This window comes from Rousettus aegyptiacus, unplaced genomic scaffold (genome assembly GCF_014176215.1).
Source record: "Rousettus aegyptiacus isolate mRouAeg1 unplaced genomic scaffold, mRouAeg1.p scaffold_m13_p_1, whole genome shotgun sequence".
NCBI lineage: Eukaryota > Metazoa > Chordata > Mammalia > Chiroptera > Pteropodidae > Rousettus > Rousettus aegyptiacus.
The window spans coordinates 28,009,575-28,033,998 of NW_023416284.1; the positions used below are offsets into that span (position 1 = coordinate 28,009,575).

Here is a 24,424-nt window from a genome sequence, read left to right on the forward strand (position 1 = left end):
TAACAATGCACCACTTACAGAGAGTGTATTTGGGAGACACTAAAGTTACCTGAAGGAAAAAGACATGAGTTAAAGTTGGTAAAAGATCTCAAATGCCAACCTGAGGAGCATGTGTGTAATTCTGCAGGCAACCTCTTTCTGAGTGGGGAAGCATGTGCTTAAGAACAGCACTCTGCCTATGACAGCAGGGGTGATTCAATGGACGTGTCCTGGTTGAAAACACATTGAATGAGTTAGACATGACTCTTGCTTTTTGGCTGAGTGATTTCAGATGAGTAGCTGAATCTAGCAAAACCTGTGTGTCTTCATTGAGAAAATAACCTATCTCTTGTGGTTATCAAAAGGATGAAACAACACAGGGCTTGGTGCTAATAAATGATAGTAGTTTTATTGCCATGATTAGGAATCAGTTGAGAGACTTTTTTTTTTTTTAACTGAAGCCATGTAGTTAGGTCTAGGATCTCAGCAGTGAGTAGCAGGGGAAGTAGGAAGAGAAAGAGACTCTATAAAGGTTAAGTCTAGAAGACTTTCCCTGAATAGATGTGTGAGGCCAGAGATAAGGAGCTCCCAGAGAGGATGCCTCAGCTTTGAGACTGGATACTTGAAAAAGATGCCAGAGAAGGAAAATTAGAGGTAAGAGCAAGGTGAGCGGGGACCAAGGAGAAGCAGTTTATTCTTTTGTTTATTTGTCTGTTTAACAAATATTTATTGAGGGTTTACTTTGTGCCAGGCTCTGTGCTAAGGGCTGGGAGGAACACAGTAGGGAAGCAAACACACTAAGAGCCTGTCTGTACTTAGAGCTCAGTCAACAAGCAAACAGACAAATATGAACGGATTGTTAGGTGGGGATCAACATTGTGAGAAACATAAAGCCAGGGAAAGGACAGGGTGCAAAAGGCCTCTCTGAGGAAGTTGACATTTGACCCCTGGAATAAAGTGAAACCGTCAAAAATATGGTTTAGACTTTAGGAGTGTGATCAGTATATACACACACACAGAGCTTAGCTTATGTCTGGTACATAGTAGACGCTTTATTTTTACTATTCTAGGTGTCTATCACTATAATTACTTTTACTGCTATTGTTTTCACTGAAACCCTTATATTAGGTAAAATCACTGAGAGAGAAAATAGAAAAAAGAAGACTAAAGATAAAACTTAGTATTTCCTAATTTAAAGACTGAGACAGGTTGAGAACTCAGCAGAGGACACTAAGAAGTAGTGGTCATTCACTCATTCATTCAGCAGGTGTTTACTGTGCATCCACCATGGGCCAGGCTCTGGGCTGGGTGCCTAAGAGATGTATCAGACATGGCCACTTTCCTCAAGCACCTGTCTCTGGAGTCAGGTAGCAAGGCAACACCCATTCATTCACTGAGCACCTGCTACGTGCCAGGCGCTGTTTCAAGCACAGAGATGGGACAATACAGACAAGGCCCTTAGTCTGAGGGCTCCCATTCTACTTTACACAGCATGGTAAATATGACAGCAGAGGGAACTCTTGGGTGCCATGGTTACATTGAGGGAGTATCAGGGCCCACCTGGCCCAGGGTGAGTCAGAGCGGCTTCCCAGAGCCCTTGCTGTCCTGGTGGAGAAGGGGGAGTTGACTATGTGAGGAAGGGCAAGGGTTATATAGGAAGACAGAACTCTAGACAGGGGGAGGGAAACATGAGAGCTCAGCATCCTGGACCCCAGGGAGGTGGATGCCACATTGCTGCTACAGGCTCTAGAAAATTTGAGACAATGAGGACCAAGCAGGGGTGTCTGGCTTTGGTGAGAAAGCGTCTCTAATGTTCATGAAGACAGCTTCAGTAGATGATGCAGTGGAAGGAAATCTTATTTATCAACTTATAAGGAATTAATAGCAGTAGTTGATAAGGAAGTAGAGATGGTACGTGCACGCCAACGTTTCAAGACGTTTGGTTGTTAATAGAAAAAAAACAATAGCAGGGAAAAGGAAACCTAATTTTATTACATCTGCTTGGAACTACAGGTCCTCCCAGAGACTGCTGGCAAGACCTGTGTGACCCATTTTCTTTTCTCTGTCCTATCACCCACCCCATGTGGAAGAAGGGCTGTCACCTTCTTCTCTGAAGTTCACATACTGGTGTGCTTGGTGCAGGTGGGCTCCCGCACTGGGATTCCGACAGGTGGGCGAGAGTGGGATTTAAACTAATGCTCGTCTTTGGAGGAGATCTCAAATTGAAAGGTATAGATTGATCATTTTTTTAACGTGTGCCGCTGTCTTATTATTCATCCACTAATCGCTTAAAGGTGAATATAAAACCCACAGAAACAGCGGCAACTCAATCCTCCCCTTCTCAGATCTGAGGCAGATCCTGGAAGTACACTTGTCTGGGAGACCATATACTCAAAGTATCCGAGAGAATTCTGAAAGCCCAAGGACCCACTGACAATGTGGGGGCATCACTGATAGCTGTCTTGTGTCTTGGGCAGATTCCTGTGGACCCACAGAGCAATGACCCGAGTCAGTCTGACAAACAGGACATCCTCTGCATGTGCTTCAGCCCCTCTGAGGAAACCCTGATTGCCAGCACCAGTAAGAACCAACTCTACAGCATCACCATGTCCCTAACGGAGATCAGCAAGGTGAGTCTTCCCCAGCAACTCTTCCTTCTAGATTTTTTTTCATCTGTATTCATAATAGAATTGGTCTGTAGTTTCTTTCTTGACACCTTTGATTGCTTTTGGTATCAGGATAATACTGGCCTCTTAGAATGAAGTGCAGAGATGAGGCAGAAGAGAAAGAACTGTTTTGTTTGTAAGATAAGAGAGATTTAAGTGTATTTAAAAGGTAATAGGCTAATAAATCATTATGTTGTATACCCTCAAATGAATACATTATATGTCAATTATATCTCAATTAAAAAAAAAAGAGCATTTTGAAAGTATCATGCACCTAATTAATTGTAGAAAGTTCAGGAAACAGGTTCTTAAAAGCTACTAGGTGACATTGGACAAATCTCTTTGGATTAAACCTCTCTGACCATCACTTTGTACATATTTTCAGTGAGAGGTTATAAGAGATGGCCTCTTTTTTCTTTTTTCAAGGTAACATTTTATGTAAGTTTCAGGTGTGCAACATCATAATTTGACATCTGTGTATACTACATCGTGCGCGCCACCAAAAGTCTAGTTTTTGTCTATCACTGTGCAGTGGACCCCATTCACCCATTTTGCCCTCCCTCTACCACTCTTCCCCTCTGCTAACCACCCCTCTGTTGTCTGCCTCTATGAGTTCATTTTTGTTCGTTTTTGTTTGTTTTTGTTTTTAGCATTCTACATATAAGTGAAGTCATGTGGTATTTGTCATTTTCTGTCTGACTTATATCACTTAGAGTAGTACCCTCAAGGTCCATTCGTGTTGTGGCAGATGGCACGACACGAATTTTTCGATAGCTGAATAGTATTCTGTGTGTGTGTGTATGCGCGCGCGCGTGTGTACCACGTCTTCTTTATCCATTCATCCATCAGTGAGCACAGATTGTTTCCGTTAAGAGGTGAGTGAAGGAGATGATGGTACCTGGCCAATAGTCTCAGGTGGGGCCTTTTAGGCCACCTATATTTGGGGTCACCATAAATCCAGGGCTGTTTTTAACCTGCAGATTTAGAAACTGTATTTTTATCCTTTCACCTGAGTGGAACTGATTCACATGGACTCGGAAAGGACAAATTTGATAGCCAGACCTCCAGTTTGTTTGCTTTCTTTGCCCAGAGGGGTGAGTGCATTACACATATCCTCTCTCCCCTCAGGCAGGGCCTCCCAGAAGGAAGGCTGCTAGGCCAGAGGGCTTGGGTCTTCTGCAAAAGAAAGCATTTCCATTCTCCTCAGCTGTAAAAGCCTCCCGCCTATTTCCACATATACGCTGTGCCCTCCTGCACCTGAGCTATGCTCCATTTTGATGCCAGAGTGGTCTTTTCAAAACCCAGGTCTGGTTACTGCACCATCACAGCCACGATCCCTTTGTGGCCTCCCAGTGCTTTGAGAAGAACTAGACTTGAGAGCACAGGGCTAGGAATAGTCTGGCCCTGGCTGCCTCATCCCATCATTCCATCTAATAGGACTGGCCTTTCCAACCACCATGGATCTGTATATTCCTTTCTGCCAAAGGCTCTTACACATACTGTTCCCTCTGCCTGGAACAGTCTTCCCACCCTTCTTCCCCATATTGGTTCTTTCTTGCTCATCTTTCAGGACAAAAAAAAAAAAAAAAAAAAAAAAAGCAGCTAATAGGAATGTGCTAGTAGAGGGAAGGAGGTTGAAGATATTGGAGAAAGAAGGGGTAACAGATGGAGAAGAATGGGAATAATCTGTGCCTGCCCCCCACCCAAGCACGGCACCTCTTTTTATAAGCTAGTAGAGGATAGAGTGATGCAGATAAGTTTATAAGTGGGGGAGAGCCACATTTGAGGGAATCCCATCGTAGACTTTGTCCTGGCTTGTGAACAGCCCCAAAATATGTGCACCTCATTAAATGTCCCAATCATCACTCCTCATTCAGGTGTCCCAGGTGTAATGCTTCGTGACAGACATCTGAAACCTACACGACCAATATAATAGGATCCATTTTAATTTAAAATCATTCAACCAACTCTCATTGCTGCTGGCAATTGAGTAATATAGTCTCCCTGGGGAGAAATTTGGCAGTACTTATCAATACCCTTAAAATTATTCATACCGTTTTTGCCCGTGTTCTGCTTCTACAAATGTATCTGTTGTGTCAGTCCCAGCCAACTGATAGTGATGTTATAAGCTCGGAAAGCCCAGGTACGGGCCCTGGACTGTACATTTCCCCCACAGGGGCCTATGTCGTGGCTGGACTGGCCTTCGTGGCTCTTATTACAATTGCAGGATGCACTTCAGCAAAAACCATCAGGGACCTTTGAGGAACAAGATTTATTATTCACAGGTCTTGAAGGTTACCTGGCATGTGTGTCCAGGGGCCACACAGAGAGGTCACAGGTAGAAAGGGAGCATAGACCTGGGGCTTGACCTTAATTAGAGTCCAGGGGTGGGGTATCTAGATTTTCATGGGTTCACTCTTTGTTGGTTGATTTGAAGCATAAGAGTAGGAATTAGGGCACAGAAAGGGAGAAGGGGTCACTCAAGCCATCAGTTATCTAGGTTATTCAGGGTTCTCAGAAAGAGGGGCCTCTATAGGTGGGGGCAGCCTATTTCCTTATCTGGTCATTTTGCTAGTAGTTGTGCCATACAGCTGGCAATATGTTTATTCAAGACGGATATCTTAAAGTGGTTGCTTTGACAATCAAAAGCTAAATGTCAGCCACTTGTACTACAATCAGAAAGCTTAATACCTGCACTCACACTACAGTATCTAAGGAAGTAATGAGAGAAGTACACAAACTTACCTGCAAAGATATTTATTCTACTTATTCCTAAGTAACAAAAATTGGAGACCATGGAAGTGTTTCCACAGTAGAGAAATGGCTAAATTAAGTTCTGGTGTATTTGTGGAACCAAATATTTTATTGCCATTAAAATAATGTTTTTAAATAATAGTGGAATAAGAAAAAATGAATGATCTTAAAACAGTTTGTTCACCGCCTGATTTTGCACACCCAGGCTAATTAACGTTCATGGGTAGTAATGAGAGCTGAAGTGCATAGCCAGCCTTTTGCTTACTCTGCCGAATCTCATTCTGTGTGATTTCTGTAGGGGGAGCCAGCCCACTTTGAGTATCTGATGTACCCATTACACTCAGCATCCATCACTGGTCTAGATACTTGCATCCGCAAACCCCTCATTGCCACCTGTTCTCTGGATCGATCCATTCGCATCTGGAATTATGAATCAAAGTAAGAAATGAAAGGCTTTGATACTATAATATGCAGGATTTGGGTTGTTAAATTTTTCATGTGAATTATTTTAGAGAATTTTAAATTTTAATTACTTAAGAGGCTTTCAGTTGGAAAAAAAGTTTTTTAATCAATTCAGTCAACCTACCTTCTCTTTTCATGCTTGGATGAGCTAGAAAATTACTTTGTGCTTTATTAAATGCTTAACTACATGCCGGACACTATACCAGCTCTAGGGACATAGAGATAACACTCTAATTAGTATCTCACTTTCTTCCAGGACCTCCTATGTCCTTCCAGCTTTCCGATTCCCTTACTCCTACTTGATCTGTTTTTGGCCTCATGGAGCTCGTCATCCTCATCACTGCCCCAAACCCCCTCAATTTTTTAGTGATTGTATCCTCTTATCATAGCTACCTGAGAATCTCCAACTGTAATTTCTTTGTTCTGCTGGGGCTGCTGAAAAAAAAAAAGTGCAGTCCTTTTGATTTAAGGAATCTAAATAGAACTGTGCATTCAGCCTCAACAGGCAACCCCTTGTTCAGTCCCTCTACTTGCTATACTCGTTGTTGGATACTATCCTCAAGTACTCAAAATATAGAAAAGAGAGGAAGCATTCATTGCAAGCAATAAAGTATCTCAAATGCTATGATAAAAAATACATACTAGATACAATGAAGAGCTTGAGGGATTTAGCAAGCTAGATTTATAATTAAATAACCGATGTTCACAGCACTTTGGAACTGTATAAGGAATATCAAGAAGAGGCATATACAATCAGCCTTCATCCATCTGGCCACTTCATTGTGGTAGGGTTTGCTGACAAACTACGCCTTATGAATCTACTCATTGATGATATACGTTCTTTCAAAGAATACTCTGTCAGAGGATGCAAAGAGGTAAGAACTGCTGGAGATAAACATCCAGTTTCTTGGGAAACCAGGGTTGAAATATCAAGAATTAACATGCTCTGGGGAGGTGAGACCAAAGTATATCTTAGAGAACTTTAAAAAAAAAAGAAAAAATTCAATTCTTCTTCCACCAAACTCATTGAGTATATGGCTCTATCACCCTTTTCTTATTCTCCCCAAAATATTTAATTGAGCCCAAAGCCCTGTGACAGGTCCTCTCTGTAGTTGTGGAGTAATACAAAAGCATTGAAAAAAAAAAAGGTACCACAGAATCAGAGGTACAGCTGGGAAGGCCAGGTTGGAGACCAGGTAGAGGCAGGGAAAATAAGCAACAGTGAGAGGTACTAAGCAGTCCACCATCTTTCCCTGAGATGATTCGCAGAAACCAGACAATGATTCCAGGAACCGCTTCCCCATTCTGAAACTTCTACAAATGGAATGAGTGTTCTTTTCTACGATTCAAGCAGTTTCATGCTTAAGCACATATAGCAGTGTAAGCATCTTAGCCAGTATGAGCTACAAGAATAGTGAAAGGGTCTGAAAATATCAGCCGATTCTCATTCTGTTTGTACCTTCCCCCGATTCCCACCTCTTTTGAGAAAAAGAGCTCTTGACTGTAACCTTTAATGAGACTGCTCATTTCTTTCATTCGTGCTCTCTGGATGTATTTCCTTGTAGTGTGCTTTTAGCAATGGAGGTCACCTGTTTGCTGCAGTCAATGGAAATGTGATTCAGATTTTTACCACCACAAGCCTGGAGAACATCTCAAACCTGAAAGGACACACAGGGAAGGTAAGTGAGTGAATGGTGTCCAGGGAAACAAGGGACGCAGAGCCATGCATTATGCTAGCCAGTGGGACACAAGCGAATAGAAGTGATTCCTCTCCTTGTGGAGGTCACTGTCTACTTGGGAAAAGAGACGATGAAACAAATGCACAGACAAATTTAATTACTAATTGCAAAAAATTCAATGAAGTTATGAAAGGAAATAATGAAGGAATTGGCATAATGAAGGAGATTGGGGTATTCACAAAGGCTTTGTCCTAAAGGAGTGGGTAGAAAGTAGCCAGACAGAGCTGGTAGAAATAATCATTGCAGTTAGGGATCCAAAGACCTTGAGATGGGAGGTTTCATGGGATGGGAGATTTCAAAGGAACTGAAATGTCTGTGGAGCTAGAACATAGGTATCAGAACAAAACTTGGGGTAAGCTGAAATTGGACATGTTAGCAGGGGCCCAAGTACACGAAACCTTGTAGGTCTTTTAAGGATTTCGTACTTTATCCTGTCGTTCCCCAAAATCATTGAAGACTTCCAGGGCAGGGAATGCTATAACCAGACTTGCATTTTAAAAGATTACTTTGGCCACAGAGTGAAGAATGTATTGAAAGGGGCAAGGGTAAAAATGGTAAGGAAACTATTGTGGATATCTACATGAAATAAGATAGTATTTTGGACCAGGATGGAGGTGGTACAGTTAGAAGTGGATGGATTCAAAAGATACTTAGTAAGTAAAACCAGTAGTTCCTGAAGATAGAGTAGATATGGAACATAAAGAAAAGGGAGGGACCAACGGTTAAAAGGACTAAGAAGTCAGTAGATGAATTTGAAGAGAAAAAGCAATTGAAAAAGAAAGACATTTTAGGCAGAAGAACATGTTACACCTGCTCAGAGTGCACAGGAATAAAATTCTTGGAATTGGGGAGGGTAAAGGAGCAGGTTGCGGCTCAAATGCCAGATTCTGTTCTTACTGAGAATCGAGTAGGTTTTCCTGAAGGAATGTTTCTACATTTGCTGTGTGCCCTTAAGACAATTTCCAGAGGCTTTAAATAATTGCTTGTATAATATTGTAACAGTCAACTTATTTAGTTGAGGAAAAGGTCAGCCGAGGTCCTTATTTTTCCATTCCAGAAGTCCCTTCTCTCTGTCCTATTTTTGCAAATTCCCATGAATATATAATTCCCCCCCCAAAAAATGTTTTTAAACATAGCAATAATTAATTGGTTGTAGAATTATAGGATTCATTACAATTAGTTAAATCTTTCCACTCATAAATTGAAAAGGAAATCGGAGTATTTCATCTTCAATATTTTATAAGCATCTTGGGAAACAGAATGCTAACATTCCTAAGAAGCTATGGCTTGTGCTTTCTGAACGGTTTGTACCAGGAAAGGACATTCTGCCTTAGTCTAGAGGTACACATTGCCTTTTCCATGTGTGTGCGTGTGTGTGTGTGCGCGCGCACGCGCACGTGCGCGCACTCTTCACTGGCAATGTCTTCATTCCCTGTAGATTCATTCCATTGTGTGGAATGCTGATGACAGCAAACTGATTTCCTGTGGCACAGACGGTGCTGTGTATGAATGGAATCTATCCACAGGAAAAAGAGAGACAGAATGTGTGCTCAAGTCCTGCAGCTACAACTGTGTTACCATCTCCCCTGATTCCAAGATTATCTTTGCTGTTGGATCTGATCAGACCCTCAAGGAGATTGCAGATTCTTCCGTGAGTCTCCCCTTGCCCCACCCCTGGGCGGCTACAATGACCTGCAGGAGACAGCCCCATGTTTACTGCAGAGAGTGTGGTAAGAAGAAGGCCTGTGACAATAGGATCCCTCCTTCACGGGATAATGACTTAGGGACACTGAGGACAGGGCTCAAGCCTGCAAACTGAACAGAGCTGTCTGTGTTCCAGGTCCTTCGAGAGATGTCAGCATTTGACGTCGTTTACACAGCCATTGTCATCTCACACTCTGGGCGCATGATGTTTGTGGGCACCTCAGTGGGAACCATCCGTGCAATGAAGTACCCTCTGTCTTTGCAGAAAGAATTCAATGAGTACCAGGCTCATGCTGGTCCTGTCACCAAGGTGAGAGGGGACCTTCTTTTCAGGGCCCAGTCCCAGAACTAGCCCTCGCTAGACCCATTTGATCCTGCCTTCCACGTACCTTCTTCATTCCATCAACCTCCCAAAGCATTTTCTCTCTCCTTATTGATTTATCCAGTCATCCATTCAATAAACATTTACTGGATGTTAATAGTCTTCATTTAAATTATTCCCAGGAATTTACCCTAGGAAATAGAGATGCACCTAAAGATTTATGTACAAGGTTGTTCACCATATATTGGGGACATAATAATGGGCCATTTGAGAGATGCTTTAGGCTCCCCACCCAGATCTCCTCTGCCAGGCCAATGCATCCATCTCCCAGCTACTGAGTGTTGGCTGCTCACAGCGCTCCTCCCACTCCTCAGAAGTACCTTCAACTAAAAAGAGTCACACCCCAGGAGATGAGCCCCTGCCCCTTCCCCAGGGTACAAAAGGTCCTCCCTGGGGGTAGTAACATGAACACACATTTGTAAATTGTCCCTTATTCTCCCTTCTAAAAAAACAGTTTCCATGCACATGGAATTCTGAAGAACACACACTTAGAAAATGTGTATCTCTCTGCCCCTCCTCCCTTCTCTTATTCCAGATTGAAAAATACCAACACCTGAAGTTTTTAATTATAACCCCGACCCGATAATGGCTTACCTGTAGACACTATCCTTATTAAGAAAGGAGTTTTCATTATGAACTGGAACATTCTTGTACTGAGGCAGGGTCTTAGGTCCAAAGTAAATTACTATAACATATTTCCCACCACCCCCTTCCCTTCAAATCTAAGTTTTGTGGATGAGATGTTTATCTTTCTAATGATAAAAGCAATGCATGCTTATTTTAGAAATAAAGTCCTCATAATAATATCATTAATATTTTGGTGCATTTTCTTCTACATATATATATATGTTTTCTATAAATATGATAAATTGAGATCATATTACAAGTATATTTGTAGCCTGCTTTTTTTCCCCCTTAATGCTATTGTAAGCATCTTGCCAATTAAATACTCCTCAAAAGCATGATTTTAGTAGTTAAACAAATATCCTATCATATGATAGGCTATAACTTATTTAACTCTTCTCATACAAGTGGGCATTTAAATTACCTTATGAACTTGGACAAATGTGCTTGTCTACAGATTTCCCTGGGCATCTCTGATTACTTTCTAAGGCTGAATTCCTAGAGAGAGATAAAATTCCTGAGAGAAAGAGCATGGCCATTTTTAAGGTTCTTGACAAATACTGCTGATTGTAAGAAGACATTTTTCATAGTTAATTCTTTTTTTTTTTTCCTTTTATTTTGAAGTAATCATGGATTCACCAGAAAGTTTAAAGATAGCATAGAGGTCCTATGTACCCTCCCCCCCAGTATCTCCCAATAATTACATATAATGTATCTATAATACAATATCAAATCAGAAAATTGACATTGGTTCAATATGTGTATGTAGTTCTATGTCACTTTAACACATGCATAGATTAGTGTTACCACCACTGCAATCGAGATACAAAACTATACCTTCATCACAAAGAGCTTGCTCATGCTGCCCTTTACTAGTCACACCTATCCCGCTTACCACCCCCATCCCTAGTCCTCAGAACCATTCATTTGTTTTCTATTTCTAAAATCTTGTCAGCTTGAGGATGTCATATAAATGGAATCATGCAGTATGTGACCTTTCGAGAGTAACTTTTTTCACTTAGCATAATGCCCTTGAGATCCATCCAAGTTATTTCGTGTATCAATAGTTTATTCCTTTTTACTGCCAAGTCACATTGCATGGTAAGGATGTACCATAGTTTATTTAACCATCCATCTATTGTAGGATATTTTGACTTTCTCCCAGTTTTTGGCTATTACAAGTAAAGTTGCTATGAACAGTACTGTACAGGCTTTTGTGTGAGCTTAAATTTTCATTTCTCTGGGATAAATGCCCAGTAGTATGATTGCTGGATTGTATGGTGAGTGTATGTTTCATTTTTTAAGAAACTGCTAAGCTATTTTCCATTCCTACCAGCAATGCATGAGAGAGCTAGTTTCTTCAAATCGTTGTCAACATTTGGTATTGTCACTATTTTTATTTTGGCTGTTCTAATAGGTTGTTGTGACATCTCATCATGGTCTTAATTTGCAGTTCCCTAACAGCTAATAATGTTAAACATCTTTTAATGGCCTTGTTTGCCATCTACATATTCTTTTCTGTGAAATGTCTTCATATCTTTTGCCCACTTTCTAGTGGAATCATTTGAGATTTTTACTGTTGAGTTTTGAGAGTTCTTTGTATAGTCTAAATAATAACTGACTCTTCAGATTCCAAATCTACAGCAAATAGAGACATAGTCTAGTTTCTTTTTTTCATTACCAAAGGCCCATGAGGGCTCCTCTCTTGTTCTCCCCCACAATCAAGCCTTCCTCCCGTGAGGCTGTTCCCAAGCTTACATGGAGGGAGGCCTTGCGCAACAGTCAGCACAATCCTGGTCGTTCCAGCCTCAGAAAGCCTCCTCTCCATGGTCTTTTTCTCCTCAGATATTGCTCACCTTCGATGACCAATTCCTGCTGACAGCCGCCAAGGACGGCTGCCTGTTCACCTGGAAGGTTTTTGATAAGGATGGTCGGGGAATTAAGCGAGAGAGGGAAGTGGGCTTTGCCGAAGAGGTGCTTGTTACTAAAACAGACATGGAAGAGAAGGTAAGAATTGGATCTAATGAAGAGGGACATGGAAATTACTTACCAGACTCCTGGGCCAACGTTCAAGGCCCTCTGCAGCCTGGCTGCACCACGCCCAGCTTTCTCTGCACATTCTCTGCCCACACTGCCATGCTGCCCTCTTCATTGCTCCTCGATCTGTTTCCACCGCACCCTGACTGGCATTCAGCCACATGATTGCCTTATGCTGTGCTTTACTTTTAACTCATAAACTAGCTTTCCTTTTCCTACTCTTTGAGGGTGGAAACCATGACATACAATTTTCTCGTATGACCAGCAGTTCATAGCACGTGGAAGACAATTGATACTTACAAAACTGAACTGACAAAATGAATATTCCAGTTGTATCTGTGAAACTTAATAACTGCTAGTATGTGGAGCCTTCTTTACCCCCCCCCACACACACACGAAAAGAGGTATTTATAAAACATCCCCAAAAACTACTCCTCAATAATAAAACAATAAAATTAATAATAACCAATAACCAACATTTTTTAGGTTTGCCATGAACCAGGCACTATGCTGATTATTTTATAAGTATTTTCTCATTTATATCTCACAACATCTCTATGAAGAAGAAACCGTTTTTCTTCCCATGTTTTAAGAAACGGTTTCAGAAAGGTTGAGTGGTATGTCCAAAGTCACTGAGCTAATAAGTAGCTGGACCAGAGTTCTGATCCGGATTGAATCCAAAGCCTGCTCTCTTAATCACTATCCCAAAGGGCCTTTCCTCCTATTCATGTAGTAAACGTCCCATAAAGATGTGTTTTGAGAGAGCTTTGAGTACATAGCTGTGTGTTCCACTCCCTAAGGGAGAAGACAAATGGATGATAAACCCAAGAGGCTTATTCAGTCATTTATTCATCCAACTAGTATTTACAGAGGGGTCTGCTATGTATCGGACACTGTACTAAGGTCTGGGATCACAGAGATGAAAGCTATAAGAGGATCGTTAGCTTATAGCATGGGAGGAAATATAGGTGAAATACAAACTGGAATTAAGTGTGACAAAGGAGCAGTGTTGTTGGGGCACAGGAGGAAGGACCCTGACCCAGGCCAGGTAGTGCCAGAGGAAGTGAGCCTTGAATGGAGCCTTTCAGAACAAATGGGAAAGGATCTTGCACACTGAGGAATAAGTATGTGCAGAGGGATGAGAGAGGGGTGCTCTGGGGAAGATGCTCCTGGCTAGATGGGGCTGGAAAGGAGAGGGATTGGAGAAGAAGCAGGAGAGAGATCACGCGGGGCCTCTTTATACCATGTTTTAGGCTTTGGAAATTTTTCCTGTGGACCCGCTGACAGACTTAGGTTTGGGAATGACTTGAGAGATTTACATTTTGGAGAGACTGCTGTGCGGCAGTGTGGAGGAGGGACTGAGGAAGGACAAAGATCATGGAAAACACTGGATCATCCCCACCAGTCAATGTATTCCGCTAGCTCAAGGCAGAGCCCCTGGGTCATTTATTCATCTGATAAATATTTATTTAGTGCTGACAGTGTTGCTGGTCCTGTGCCAGGCTCCTGGGATAAGGCAGTGAAACAAGAAAGGCCAAGTGCACCCACAGGGACCCATCTGGTTGGAGAAACAGTCCTCATCTCCAGTTCTCTCACTCTCACCACACAACCAGTCAGGCACCATGTTCCCTCAAGTCTCTCTCTTAAATCTTTCCATTCTGCTTTGCTCTCTCTACCCCACCTCTGGTGAAGCCCATGCCATCCTCCTCCTGAAAAACAGAACCCCTGCCTTCAGCCTTCTCTAATCTAGCCCATGTTCCACGCTGCCATCAGAGAGGTCTTTCTAAGGCCAAAGTCAGCTGAAATGGGTTAGATGAGGACCTTCAGAGGCCCTCTAGGGTAAAATCCAAATTTCTTAGCAGGGCCTACAGAGACCGTGAGGGTTTGACCCAGTCTCGGCCTCCTCCCTCATGCTCTGGCTCCCACCTGCACCAAATCATCCGCCATGCACTGACCTGGCATCCTCACTCTTACCTTCCGGACTTTGCACATGCAACTTGTATTCATCTCTTGTTTCAGTATTTCCTGTGTGCCAAGTTCCTGCTAGTCTGCTGGCCAGGAATGCAGAAACGAACATAACACCTTCCTTGTTCTCTAGTTGTCCACAAGAAGTAGGGGAGACAGACCAGAAAAGATGAATGGGGATGCACAGAGTGTATTCATAGGTGAACAAGAAGAAAACACCTGAGTTCTCACCTACTCTGTCTTCAACATGAACTTTAAAAAAAAAAAAAAAATGAGTTGTGTGTATTACATTAGTTTTAGAAAACTGTGGCAATGGCAAATATAATGGATTAGAGGAAAAAGACTTAGACCTAGGAACCAGCAAAGTGGGAAAAGTTAGAACTTAAAGTAATAACAGTGAGGCCAGAGGGACAAATGGACAGTCCTGGGAAATACTCGGCTATAGGCACATATCGCAATTCGTAGTGCTGTTTATTTGGCTGCCTCGGACTATAAGTTCTCTGACTATATAAGTTCCAGGGGGGCAGGAATCATGATTCAACAAATATTTTTCAGATGCCTGCTATGTGTTGGGCACTTTTCTAGGTACTTGGGATATATCAGTGTACAAACCCAACAAAGGTTTCAGCCTTCTTGGAACTTACTTTCTAGTTGGGAAAGAAGACAGAAGATAATAAATAAAGTAATAAAGCATATATAGAACGTGCCAAGATCTAAGGAAAATAAAAGTGGGGCGGGAGGGAGGATCGTGAGGGCTGGGAATGGGAAGGGGAGGCTAGCAGGATTAAATAGTGTGGTCCAGGTGGACCTCACTGAGCAGCTGACATTTATGCATGTTTGAAGGAAATGAGGGAGTTATTAGCCTAATGCCCGGCACACAGTAGGACTCACTGAATATATGTTGTGAGGATAGAAAAAAAAGCTCATATGTCTTCTAGTTTTTAGTTTGCATGTCTCTTGTGGGGGAAAGATAAGTTTTAGTTGAGACTCACGAGTCGTAGGCTAAACAGAGCTTCAGGTCTCAGAGAACTCAAGGCCACAGATATAAATAGTCCAATTCAACCACACTGTGAATGTTCTTCATTCTGCGTCCTTCCCCCAAAGGCTCAGGTCATGTTGGAGCTGAAGACTCGAGTGGAAGAATTAAAAATGGAGAATGAATATCAGCTGCGACTAAAGGATATGAACTATTCTGAGAAGATTAAGGAGCTAACAGACAAGTTCATCCAGGAAATGGAGTCCTTGAAAACGAAAAACCAGGTCTGTTTGAGAGACTAAATGAACAACCACAAATCAAAAGAAATTTCCTATTTACTCCAATTTATTCAAGATGGAACTGGCATGTGCTCATACATACAATAAGATATATGATAATGGGCGCTTTTAAAGCATAGTCGATAACATCAGAAATTATTACAACAAAGTGCTAAGTAGAAAAAAGCAGAATATAAAACTATATGAATATTATTAATTAGGTAAAATAAATACGCGCAGAACAGTTTTTAAGAAAATAGCTGACAGAGTGATTAATTCTGGAAATTGGGATTCTGGATCATTTAAATTTTGTTCTTTATACTTTTCTGTAATTTTGAGATTCTCTACAATGAAAACATATTACTTTTATGACCAAGAGAAGTTTATTTAAACACAAAATGAAAAGGTCACAAGATAAACTAAGTATAGAAAGAAAAGAGCTAGCAGAATGTTGAGCTCTGAATTGTCAGTAGGTGAATTAAAATTAGTCTAAATGGTCTTCCTGTAATTAGATTTGGCCCAAGACTCTCCCAGAATAATTTTTTTTTGTTCTGCACAGATCTGCCTGGCCCTTCATCCAAAACCTATTTATTGTTCAAGGGGTATTTGTTCATTCATGTCATCTCCATGGGTCAGAGTTTGGCTTAAAAAAAGAAAAAGAAAAAAAAACCAACCATGACTGTTAATTTTATTATTTCATTAATTTAATCGCCAGACTTTGATTTGGTGCCCCCATAAGCTAAGCACAAAGTCGTCTCCTAGGACTGGCACCTCCCCTGATTGCAAGGAGCTTTCCTGCTCCATCAAAGAAAACACCTCCTTAGAAACTGACACATTAACAGATCCAAGGATTTAGTTGACAGAGATCTGCCAACAACAGAGAATTCCACTGAATCCTTACTTTTTCAACCCAAAAATGCATTTGTTACGTGTCTGAAACTGAACTGGACCCACATGGTAGGATATAAATAGCAAAAGTCTAGAACTTTGAGAGCAGAATATCATGTAAATTAAAAAAGCAATAGCTTAGTTCTTGCTCATAGAACAGTGCTCGGTACAAAATATGAGCTTGAGAAATGTTTGTGAGTGAGGACAGATGTCATTTATAAAATGCATTCTTGACTCAGTAGTACTTTCAGCAGATGTGTAGAAATAACATTTGACCCTGTGTTTCAGGTTTTAAAAACAGAAAAAGAAAAGCAGGATATATTTCATCGTGAACACATGGATGACCTCCTAGACAAACAAAGCCGGGAACTGCAGGACCTGGGTGAGTTCACAAGTAGGGGCCACGTGGACGGAGGTGGTTGGGTAGGGTCAGAAGGGTTGATTAGAGACTCTGAGAGTCCCCCAGACCCAGCAGAAGTCCCAAGTGATATGGATTTGTCTATTAATGAACCACATAAATCCCCTGGAACTCACCATGATTTTTACTCCTTTGTATTTACTCATTCCTTAAACATGGATGAAACACAAGCCAGTAGTAGATACGGAAAAGTGCAGGTTTGGAGCCTGATAGACTGTCTTGGGTCCCAGACTCACCATGTACTTGCTGGGAGCTTGAGGGAGTCACCCAACCTCACTGGGCCTCAGTTTACTCTTCTGTAAAATGAGGGTACTACTACCTGTTTTGTGCACTCAGCACATTCGTCTTGGCCCTGAATCCCAAACACCCTGTCTACACTTTCTTGGAAACCTTTTTGCCTAGACAGCAAAGGAGAGGGAGTTTGGCTGCCTAATGAGATGATGGAGTTGGAGGTAGGTGAGGACAATGGGCAGGCATTTGAATCTTGGCTTAGCGGGCAAATGTTCTAGCTGGTGCTGGAAGGAGGTGGAAAAGCACTCAAGATTTCTGAAGTGTCTCTGAGATTAGTGCTACTGGCCCACCTTAAATACCTTTCTTTCTTCTCTCCAGAATATTGCAACAACCAAAAGTTGCTTCTAGAATATGAGAAGTACCAGGAATTGCAGCTCAAGTCCCAGAGGATGCAGGAGGAATATGAAAAACAACTTCGGGATAACGATGAGACCAAGAGCCAGGCCCTGGAGGAGCTAACGGAGTTTTACGAGGCCAAACTGCAGGAGAAAACCACCCTTCTGGAAGAGGTACTCACGGGAAGCCAAGCTGTGCCTCCCTTCCATGGTGCCATCCTGCAGACCTGGCCTGTGAAGAGCCCAAAGAGCTGTGGGAAGCCTTGCTTGACCTCCTGTTCCTTCCCCAGCTTGCTTTCAGTGTGCATGTCATCTGGCCTTAATTTTACACATTTATTTCCCTGTAGAGCACAGGACTCCCAGAGCTAGGAGATGCTCAGATTTGAGGCTTAAATTCCTTGGGTAGACTAAGTTCAGTTCATACCTATTGTTCTATCTTAACGGTACCGTCAAGCCATAAGAACTGGGGAGACCTTTCTAGAAGAAGCCTACAGAACCTAGAAAGGAACAAGGGCCCTGAATAATGGGGAAGGTGGTTGTCTGAAACCCCATTACAAGGTAAAGTCATTTTCTTCACTGATTTAACAAACAAATCATGCCTTATTGGGTTTTCCAGCCTGAGTGCTAGGTGACCAGCAGAAATAAAACACGGGGCCTGCTTCTCAGTCAGGTGAGAGAGGTGGTCACATGGATCAGGGCAGTAGGGGAATACAGACAAAGGGTGTTCCCCAGCCTGGAGGCGGGGAGGGCTTGCAGGTGCTAATCTGATCCAAGAGGAATATGTCAGAACAGAAAATGGGGAAATGCGGGAGGGAGGGGAATCTAGGCAGAGCAATGTGACAAAACGTTTAAGTAGTGTGGGTTTCCAAAATACCTAGTTTCTCAAGATGAAGAGAAAATTGGGAGAGGCCAGATGGCCTCCTATTCAGCATGGAATTTCAGCAGATGTTGTGCTGATAGTGAGTGGGTGGGAGAGTCACGAAGGTGTAGAGCAATTTTTGAAGGGAATGAGGAAGAGAGTGACCAAGAAGAGGACCGGCAGGTGTGTGGCTGAGAGCCCAGCTCAGGCCTGAGACGTGAATTCTGGAGGCATTAATCCACTGGGCTGAGTGCTTTTCCACAGCATGGCACAGCCAGCTGGTGTGTGCGTGAGGAAGACACAGCAGCCCTCATTTGTAACTGGGGTTTTATCGAGTGGTGCCACAGAAAATAAAGTTCAGCCAGTGACCAGCCATCGTGTTCAAACCAGTGAGGGGTCAGTAAAGGAGACATTATTATGGAATCCTCTATTACCACCCCAGTGATGGCAAAGGAGACGATGAGTCGGCATCTGGAAATGTTTGGTGAACTGGAAAGGTGACCAGGCAGTGGGGGATAAATGTGTCGAGAAGTAGGAAGTAGGAGTGAAGGTCTCCTGATGGCAGGAGCCTCAGAGCAGGCTGAGCCCTGAGCTGCTGGCAGCCAGAACTGAGGGAATTTGAGCCCCGTGTGCTTTGGTTCCAGGTTCCACAATGTGAAGAGTGTTCCTTAACACAGCTCTCACGAGCCACTCTGACTCGGGTCTGCCCACCCCCCATGCCACCCCCCAGCCCCATTTCCGGTTGTCCCTGTCCAGCTCCTTCCCATCCAACATAACAATATGGAGCATCTGGGAGTTTCCCACAGAGCCTCTGAGCCTCTCTGCTCAGGGTGATTTCTCTTCCCCGGACTCCTTTTCCTTCTTCTCCTGGCCACTTGTGCTTAACCCTTACAGACTCAGGACAAGGGCCAACTCCTTGAGGAAGTCTTCCCTAACCCCTCTGCCCTCCCACAGGGCTAAATAGCCTTCCTTTGTAGTCTCAGGGCCCTAGACATCTTTCTACCATGTGGCTTACACGTGGCATCCTATGTTCACTGAGCTCTGCCCTCGGGGGTATTGACTCTACCCAGAGGGGAGAGAGGCTGGCCTTCCTTCCGGGACCTTCCACAGTGGTTGCAATGCATTTTTTCTTTTGAGTCAGTAAGATTTCAACTCAGAACTTTCCTAGGAAGCTTACACTTGGCATATCATCTTAACAATTTGGATGGGCTGCTTTTACTTTTTAGCAGTATTTAGCAAATTGAGAGCAGGGGTTTGTGGGCGACTCTAGGCTGCAGGCAGTGCCCACCTTGGCAGGCTTTGACCTAGCAGGAGTGGGGTGACATGTAATTTGCGAGGAGAGAAGCCTTTCTCAAGAGGCCACTGAGTCCAGTTTTAAAGTCACCTTGTCTCTCTTAATCCCCAAAACACACAGTCCAGGGATGGTACAAGCCCCCTGGGAGAGTGCCAGGGTCAGTATGAGAGGAAAGCAATTGATTCTGATACCATCTAAAATTTCCACCACTAGGTGGCGGTAAGCAAAGAGTTGTCGTGCTCTAGTCACTTGCCAAGCTCCACCAGGCTGCGTTCTTTTTTCCAGCATCTGGGCTCTCTAGACTTTTACTTATTCAGCACTAATTATGTTCCAGATACTGCTGGGTGTTCCCAGTGGTAAGCATAAAGGTGTGGTCCTGCCATCAAGGAGCTTCCATTCCAGTGGAGGAATCCGTCAAACAGGCAATTATAACATAAAGTGATGGGGAATGGCAAACTTCTCACAGGAAATGAACGCTGAGCCAAGAGCTGAAGGAAGAATAGGAGAGAGCAACGGGAAGGGGGCTAAACGCAGAGGGATAGCACGTGCCAGGCCCAGCCATTGAAGGACATGCACGTTTGACGAACTGAAGTTAGTTAACTCTGGCAAGATTTTGGGGTGGGAGTGATGGCTGAGGCCAGAGAGGTAAGCCAGTGCTAACTCATGCAGAGCCCTGTAAACCCGACTCCATCCTGGGGACAGGGTGAGCCGCGGAAGACTTTCAGGTTAGGAATGGCATGATCCCATGTGTGATTTAGAGGCTCCCCTTGACCAGAGAGTGGGAACAGACCGGAGAGAAGCATGACTAGAGACTGCTTAGGAGGCCAACACAGCAGTCCAGGCAAGAGATAACAGTGGCTTGGGCAGTGGCGGAGGCATAAAGGGAAGTGGATGGATTCAAGTGGGAGATGAAAGGTCAGGATTGATTGGAATAAGGAGTGGGGGGGGGGGGCAGAATTAAAGATTGGCTCATTCCTCCAGATATTTACTGAGTAGCTGCTATGCACTGACATATGTTGCACATCGGAGACTCAGCGATGGGTCTGATAGACAGGGCTTCCACCCTCAAGGAGCTTCCATCTCATGGGAGAGACAGTCAGGTAGTTTCACAAGTAAATAAAAAATTACAGCTGTCTCAAGTTCAGTGAAGGAAGGAGGGAGGAAGCCTGGGTGCCAGTGTAAAGATCGGAGGCAGAACAGGGTATGGTGTGTTGGTAGGATGACGGTTGAAGTGATGGAGCCAGAGGCCTAATCTGGTAAGGAAAGAAGAGAAGGTAGAAGGATAGATAGGAGGAAAGTGGACGGGTCAAGGGACCCATGGCCTTGGTTTCCATTTCTGTAACAATACTCTGTCTCCCATTCCCCAGGACAGGCCCCCTATGCCCCTCTCGTCCCAGGTCTTCTTAGCATAAAGGTGTCATGCGTCACTTCTTCCCAAGCACACATTCCCTTTCTCTGAGCCAGGCACAGGAAGACGTCAGGCAGCAGCTGCGAGAGTTTGAAGAAACCAAGAAACAGATTGAAGAAGATGAAGATCGAGAAATCCAAGATATCAAAACCAAGTATGAGAAAAAGCTTCGGGATGAAAAGGAGTCAAACCTGCGGCTCAAAGGAGAAACAGGCATCATGAGGAAGAAGGTATTGAGGTGTTCCCTGAGAGGCCAGGGGCGGGCAAGGGCAGTACTGCAGAGAACACGTGGGTGGGGTGCATGGACCGGCAGCGGAGCCCGCTGACAGCGGCTCTGCCCCGGGCGGCCTGTCAGAGTCATGCCTGGAGGTTCTCATCTCCCCGCAGGCAGGTTGGGAGAAGAGCACTGCCTGGTGTGAGGATTCTCTTTGCACTGTCAGGGAGACAGATTCTTACCACATTATTACAACGGTCGGGCTTCCCCTTCTCTTTCCAGGGATAATGAGGCTCACTATGACCCCGATGGACACTCTCTGGGCTTTCATTTATTGGCAACTAGGGTTCAGTCAAAGTTTTCAGAGCTAAACCCTTGGTAGAAATGGAGATGAGGTCTTCTGGAGATGATATAGTCTTCACCTGGAAGTGTCCTCAGGCTCCTGGCCCAAGGAGTCCTGGGTGGCTCCTGTTCAGACTCCGTGGGTGGGAGAAAACTTGAGGGTGTTTAATTTACAAGGCAGTGCAGATGGTCACTGATGGTTAGGACAAGCAGGGATCCAATTTTCAGATCCTTATAGAATTGGCCCAGTTTTCCCCAAACTTTTTAGCGATAGAGAAACCAGGTTCAAAGCAACCTCGTGTTCCTTCCTATTAGGAATCATGCTGCTAGTCAGTCTAGGGGACAGTCATGTCTTCCCTTCTTGGACATGGCTAAGATGGCTCATCTAGGGCTCTATCTCTATGACCTTGATAGGCATGGATTACAACCTTTCAAGGTCAGCATGGTCATGGAAAACTCTGGGTCCACTCAGAGAACTGGTCTTCAGAACCTCTTGATGCAGACAGTCTGCCCTTGCATAAGGAGATGGGACCAGATCTTACCAGACAGAATACTACATCATCCATGTGGCCTGGGAAACTCCTGACTGTCCCAAATTTCAATAGGGAGCTCTTTAAATGTACAGATAGTTGGGAGGAATGGAGACAAGTTCAAAGACTGTGTGGTCTTTGTTGTTGCCGTTTGTATCTTTAGTTCAGCAGTCTGCAAAAGGAGATTGAAGAGCGAGCCAATGACATCGAGGTCCTGAAGGGAGAGCAGGTGAAGCTGCAAGGAGTCATTAAGTCCCTGGAGAAGGACATCCTGGGCCTGAAGCGGGAGATCCAGGAAAGAGATGAGACGATTCAAGATAAGGTGATGGCTCATCTTCTGTCTTCCCTCAACTGTAGCCTAGACAGGCCCAGGCAATGAGGACAAAGCCCAAGAGAGAGAGAGCGAGACCCTGGCATTTGGAACACCTTTATTTAACTGTGCGTTTGGCTAATTGCTGTAATCCTATCACGTTCAAGTCTCCCAGCAATCCCAGGGGCTGTGAGCAACCCAGCTGTATAGCACAGGAAACTGAGCTCCAAGCCCTTAAAGATCTTGCCCAAGGTCATACATACAGTGTATAGGTGACAGACTTGGAATGAAGTCAGCTGACTCTAAGACCCCTTCTCTCCACTACTCCAGGTATCCTAGAGTGACTGTCCCCATGGACTGGGGTTAGCTCACCTGCCACATCGCCCACATTGTGCCCCCTGGTCAGAGAGGAACTAGACGCCTGTATTGGCCCCATAACTGTTGGCCACTCCAAAAGGCTGGTATCACTTTTTAGGATGCCTTTCTCACAAAACACTTAGGAGACAGACATATCACATTTCATGAGGCATCCCACCTCAGTATCCAAAATTTCATGTCACCCTCCTGAGCAAATCCAGGCTCCGTGCCCTCCTCTACATGCCCTCCACCACTATGCCTTAGTCAGGCAGAATTCTCCAAGGACTGAGAGCCTGGGCTTCAGTGCTGGTTAACTAGTCCTGCACAGGCTCTTCATTTACCAGCCTCAGAACCAGGGCAACTTCTCTAAGCCTTTGTTTTCTCATCTGTGAAATAGGCCCCTCAGGGGCTCTGATAAGGATGAAATGAGGTAATGCCTATATGTAATTTCTGCATGTGAATGTTTATGTTATGTACCTGGACATTTTTTACAGGAGAGTTCAAAACTCTCTTCGGATTCTTAAAGCAGAGTGTTTTGACAAGAGAGAGATTAAGACCTCCTGATCTAGAAAATTGCAGCGGGCTCCTGACAAGTCAAAGGGCCTTCCTTTTCACCCGACCCCTGCTCCCTGCCACCATTCTCTGTAATTATGTCACTCTCCACTTAAAATTCTTTTGGAGTCCCCCATCACCTATAGCAGTGGTCAGCAAACTTGTTTCTGTACAGGGCTAGGTAGTAAATATTTTAGTCTTTACAGGCAGTATGGTCTCTGTCACAGATGCTCAAGTCAGCAATTGTAGTGTAAAATCACAAATGAATGAGTTTGGCTATTGTCCAATAAAACTTTAAGAAAATAAGCAATAAGTCAGATTGACCTGAGAGCTGTGGTTTGCCAACTCCTGGCCTCCTCGATAAATTCTGAGCCTTTAACCCAACATTCAAGACCCTCAGCCCCTTCCCCTACTCCCCCCGCCCAGTCTCATTTCTCACCCTCCCAAGAATCACCACTTTACAAGTTACTCTCAGTACCCTCAATACCACTACGCCTTCTGCGTCTCCCTCTGCTACAACACCTATCACAGTGTAGGGTACATTTCTTGACACATCTGCTTTGCCAGCTAGTGTTTTCTCCTTAGGGGCAGGAACTGTGTCATATTTATAATTCGGAATCTCAGACCTTGGCAAAACGTCTTCATTCAGTATATAGTTGATGGATGGATAGACCTACATTCTAATTACGATTGCCTTGTAACAAATTACCCCCACAATTTAGTGGTGAAAAACAACTGTCTTACTATGTTCATGGATTCTATGGGTCTGGAATTTGGACAGGATACAAAAGGATGGCTTGTCTTTGTCCCCAGTGTCTGGGGCCTAGCAGGGCCTTAGTCAGGGATGACTCAAACAGCTGGGGGCTGGAAGATCAGCATCCAAGGTGGCTCCTTTATTCACATGTCCAGCCCCTTGGCAGGGATGGCTAGGAGGCTGGGATCATCTAGGACTGTCCACCAGAACACCTAACGTGTTCTTCAGCCTGGAGCTCTCAGTGTAGTGGGACTTCTCATAGAGCAGGTAGACTCCCCCAGAGAACTAGGTGGCAGCTGCTCAGCC

General features: G+C 43.9%; 1 protein-coding gene across 6 annotated transcripts in view; it reads left to right on the forward strand.

Annotated features, from left to right (window-relative positions):
* CFAP57 (cilia and flagella associated protein 57) overlaps positions 1-24,424 on the forward strand; it is a 52,328-nt gene that overhangs the window by 7,939 nt on the left and 19,965 nt on the right. For all 6 annotated transcript variants that reach the window (XM_016123756.2, XM_016123758.2, XM_036232740.1 and 3 more), the window contains exons 6-17: positions 2,457-2,609; positions 5,698-5,837; positions 6,571-6,736; positions 7,427-7,540; positions 9,039-9,251; positions 9,441-9,614; positions 12,156-12,317; positions 15,417-15,572; positions 16,743-16,836; positions 17,482-17,672; positions 21,116-21,289; positions 22,309-22,467. In XM_016123756.2, coding sequence (XP_015979242.2) covers positions 2,457-2,609; positions 5,698-5,837; positions 6,571-6,736; positions 7,427-7,540; positions 9,039-9,251; positions 9,441-9,614; positions 12,156-12,317; positions 15,417-15,572; positions 16,743-16,836; positions 17,482-17,672; positions 21,116-21,289; positions 22,309-22,467 — 1,896 coding nt within the window. The remainder of the gene's footprint in view (positions 1-2,456; positions 2,610-5,697; positions 5,838-6,570; positions 6,737-7,426; positions 7,541-9,038; positions 9,252-9,440; positions 9,615-12,155; positions 12,318-15,416; positions 15,573-16,742; positions 16,837-17,481; positions 17,673-21,115; positions 21,290-22,308; positions 22,468-24,424) is intronic.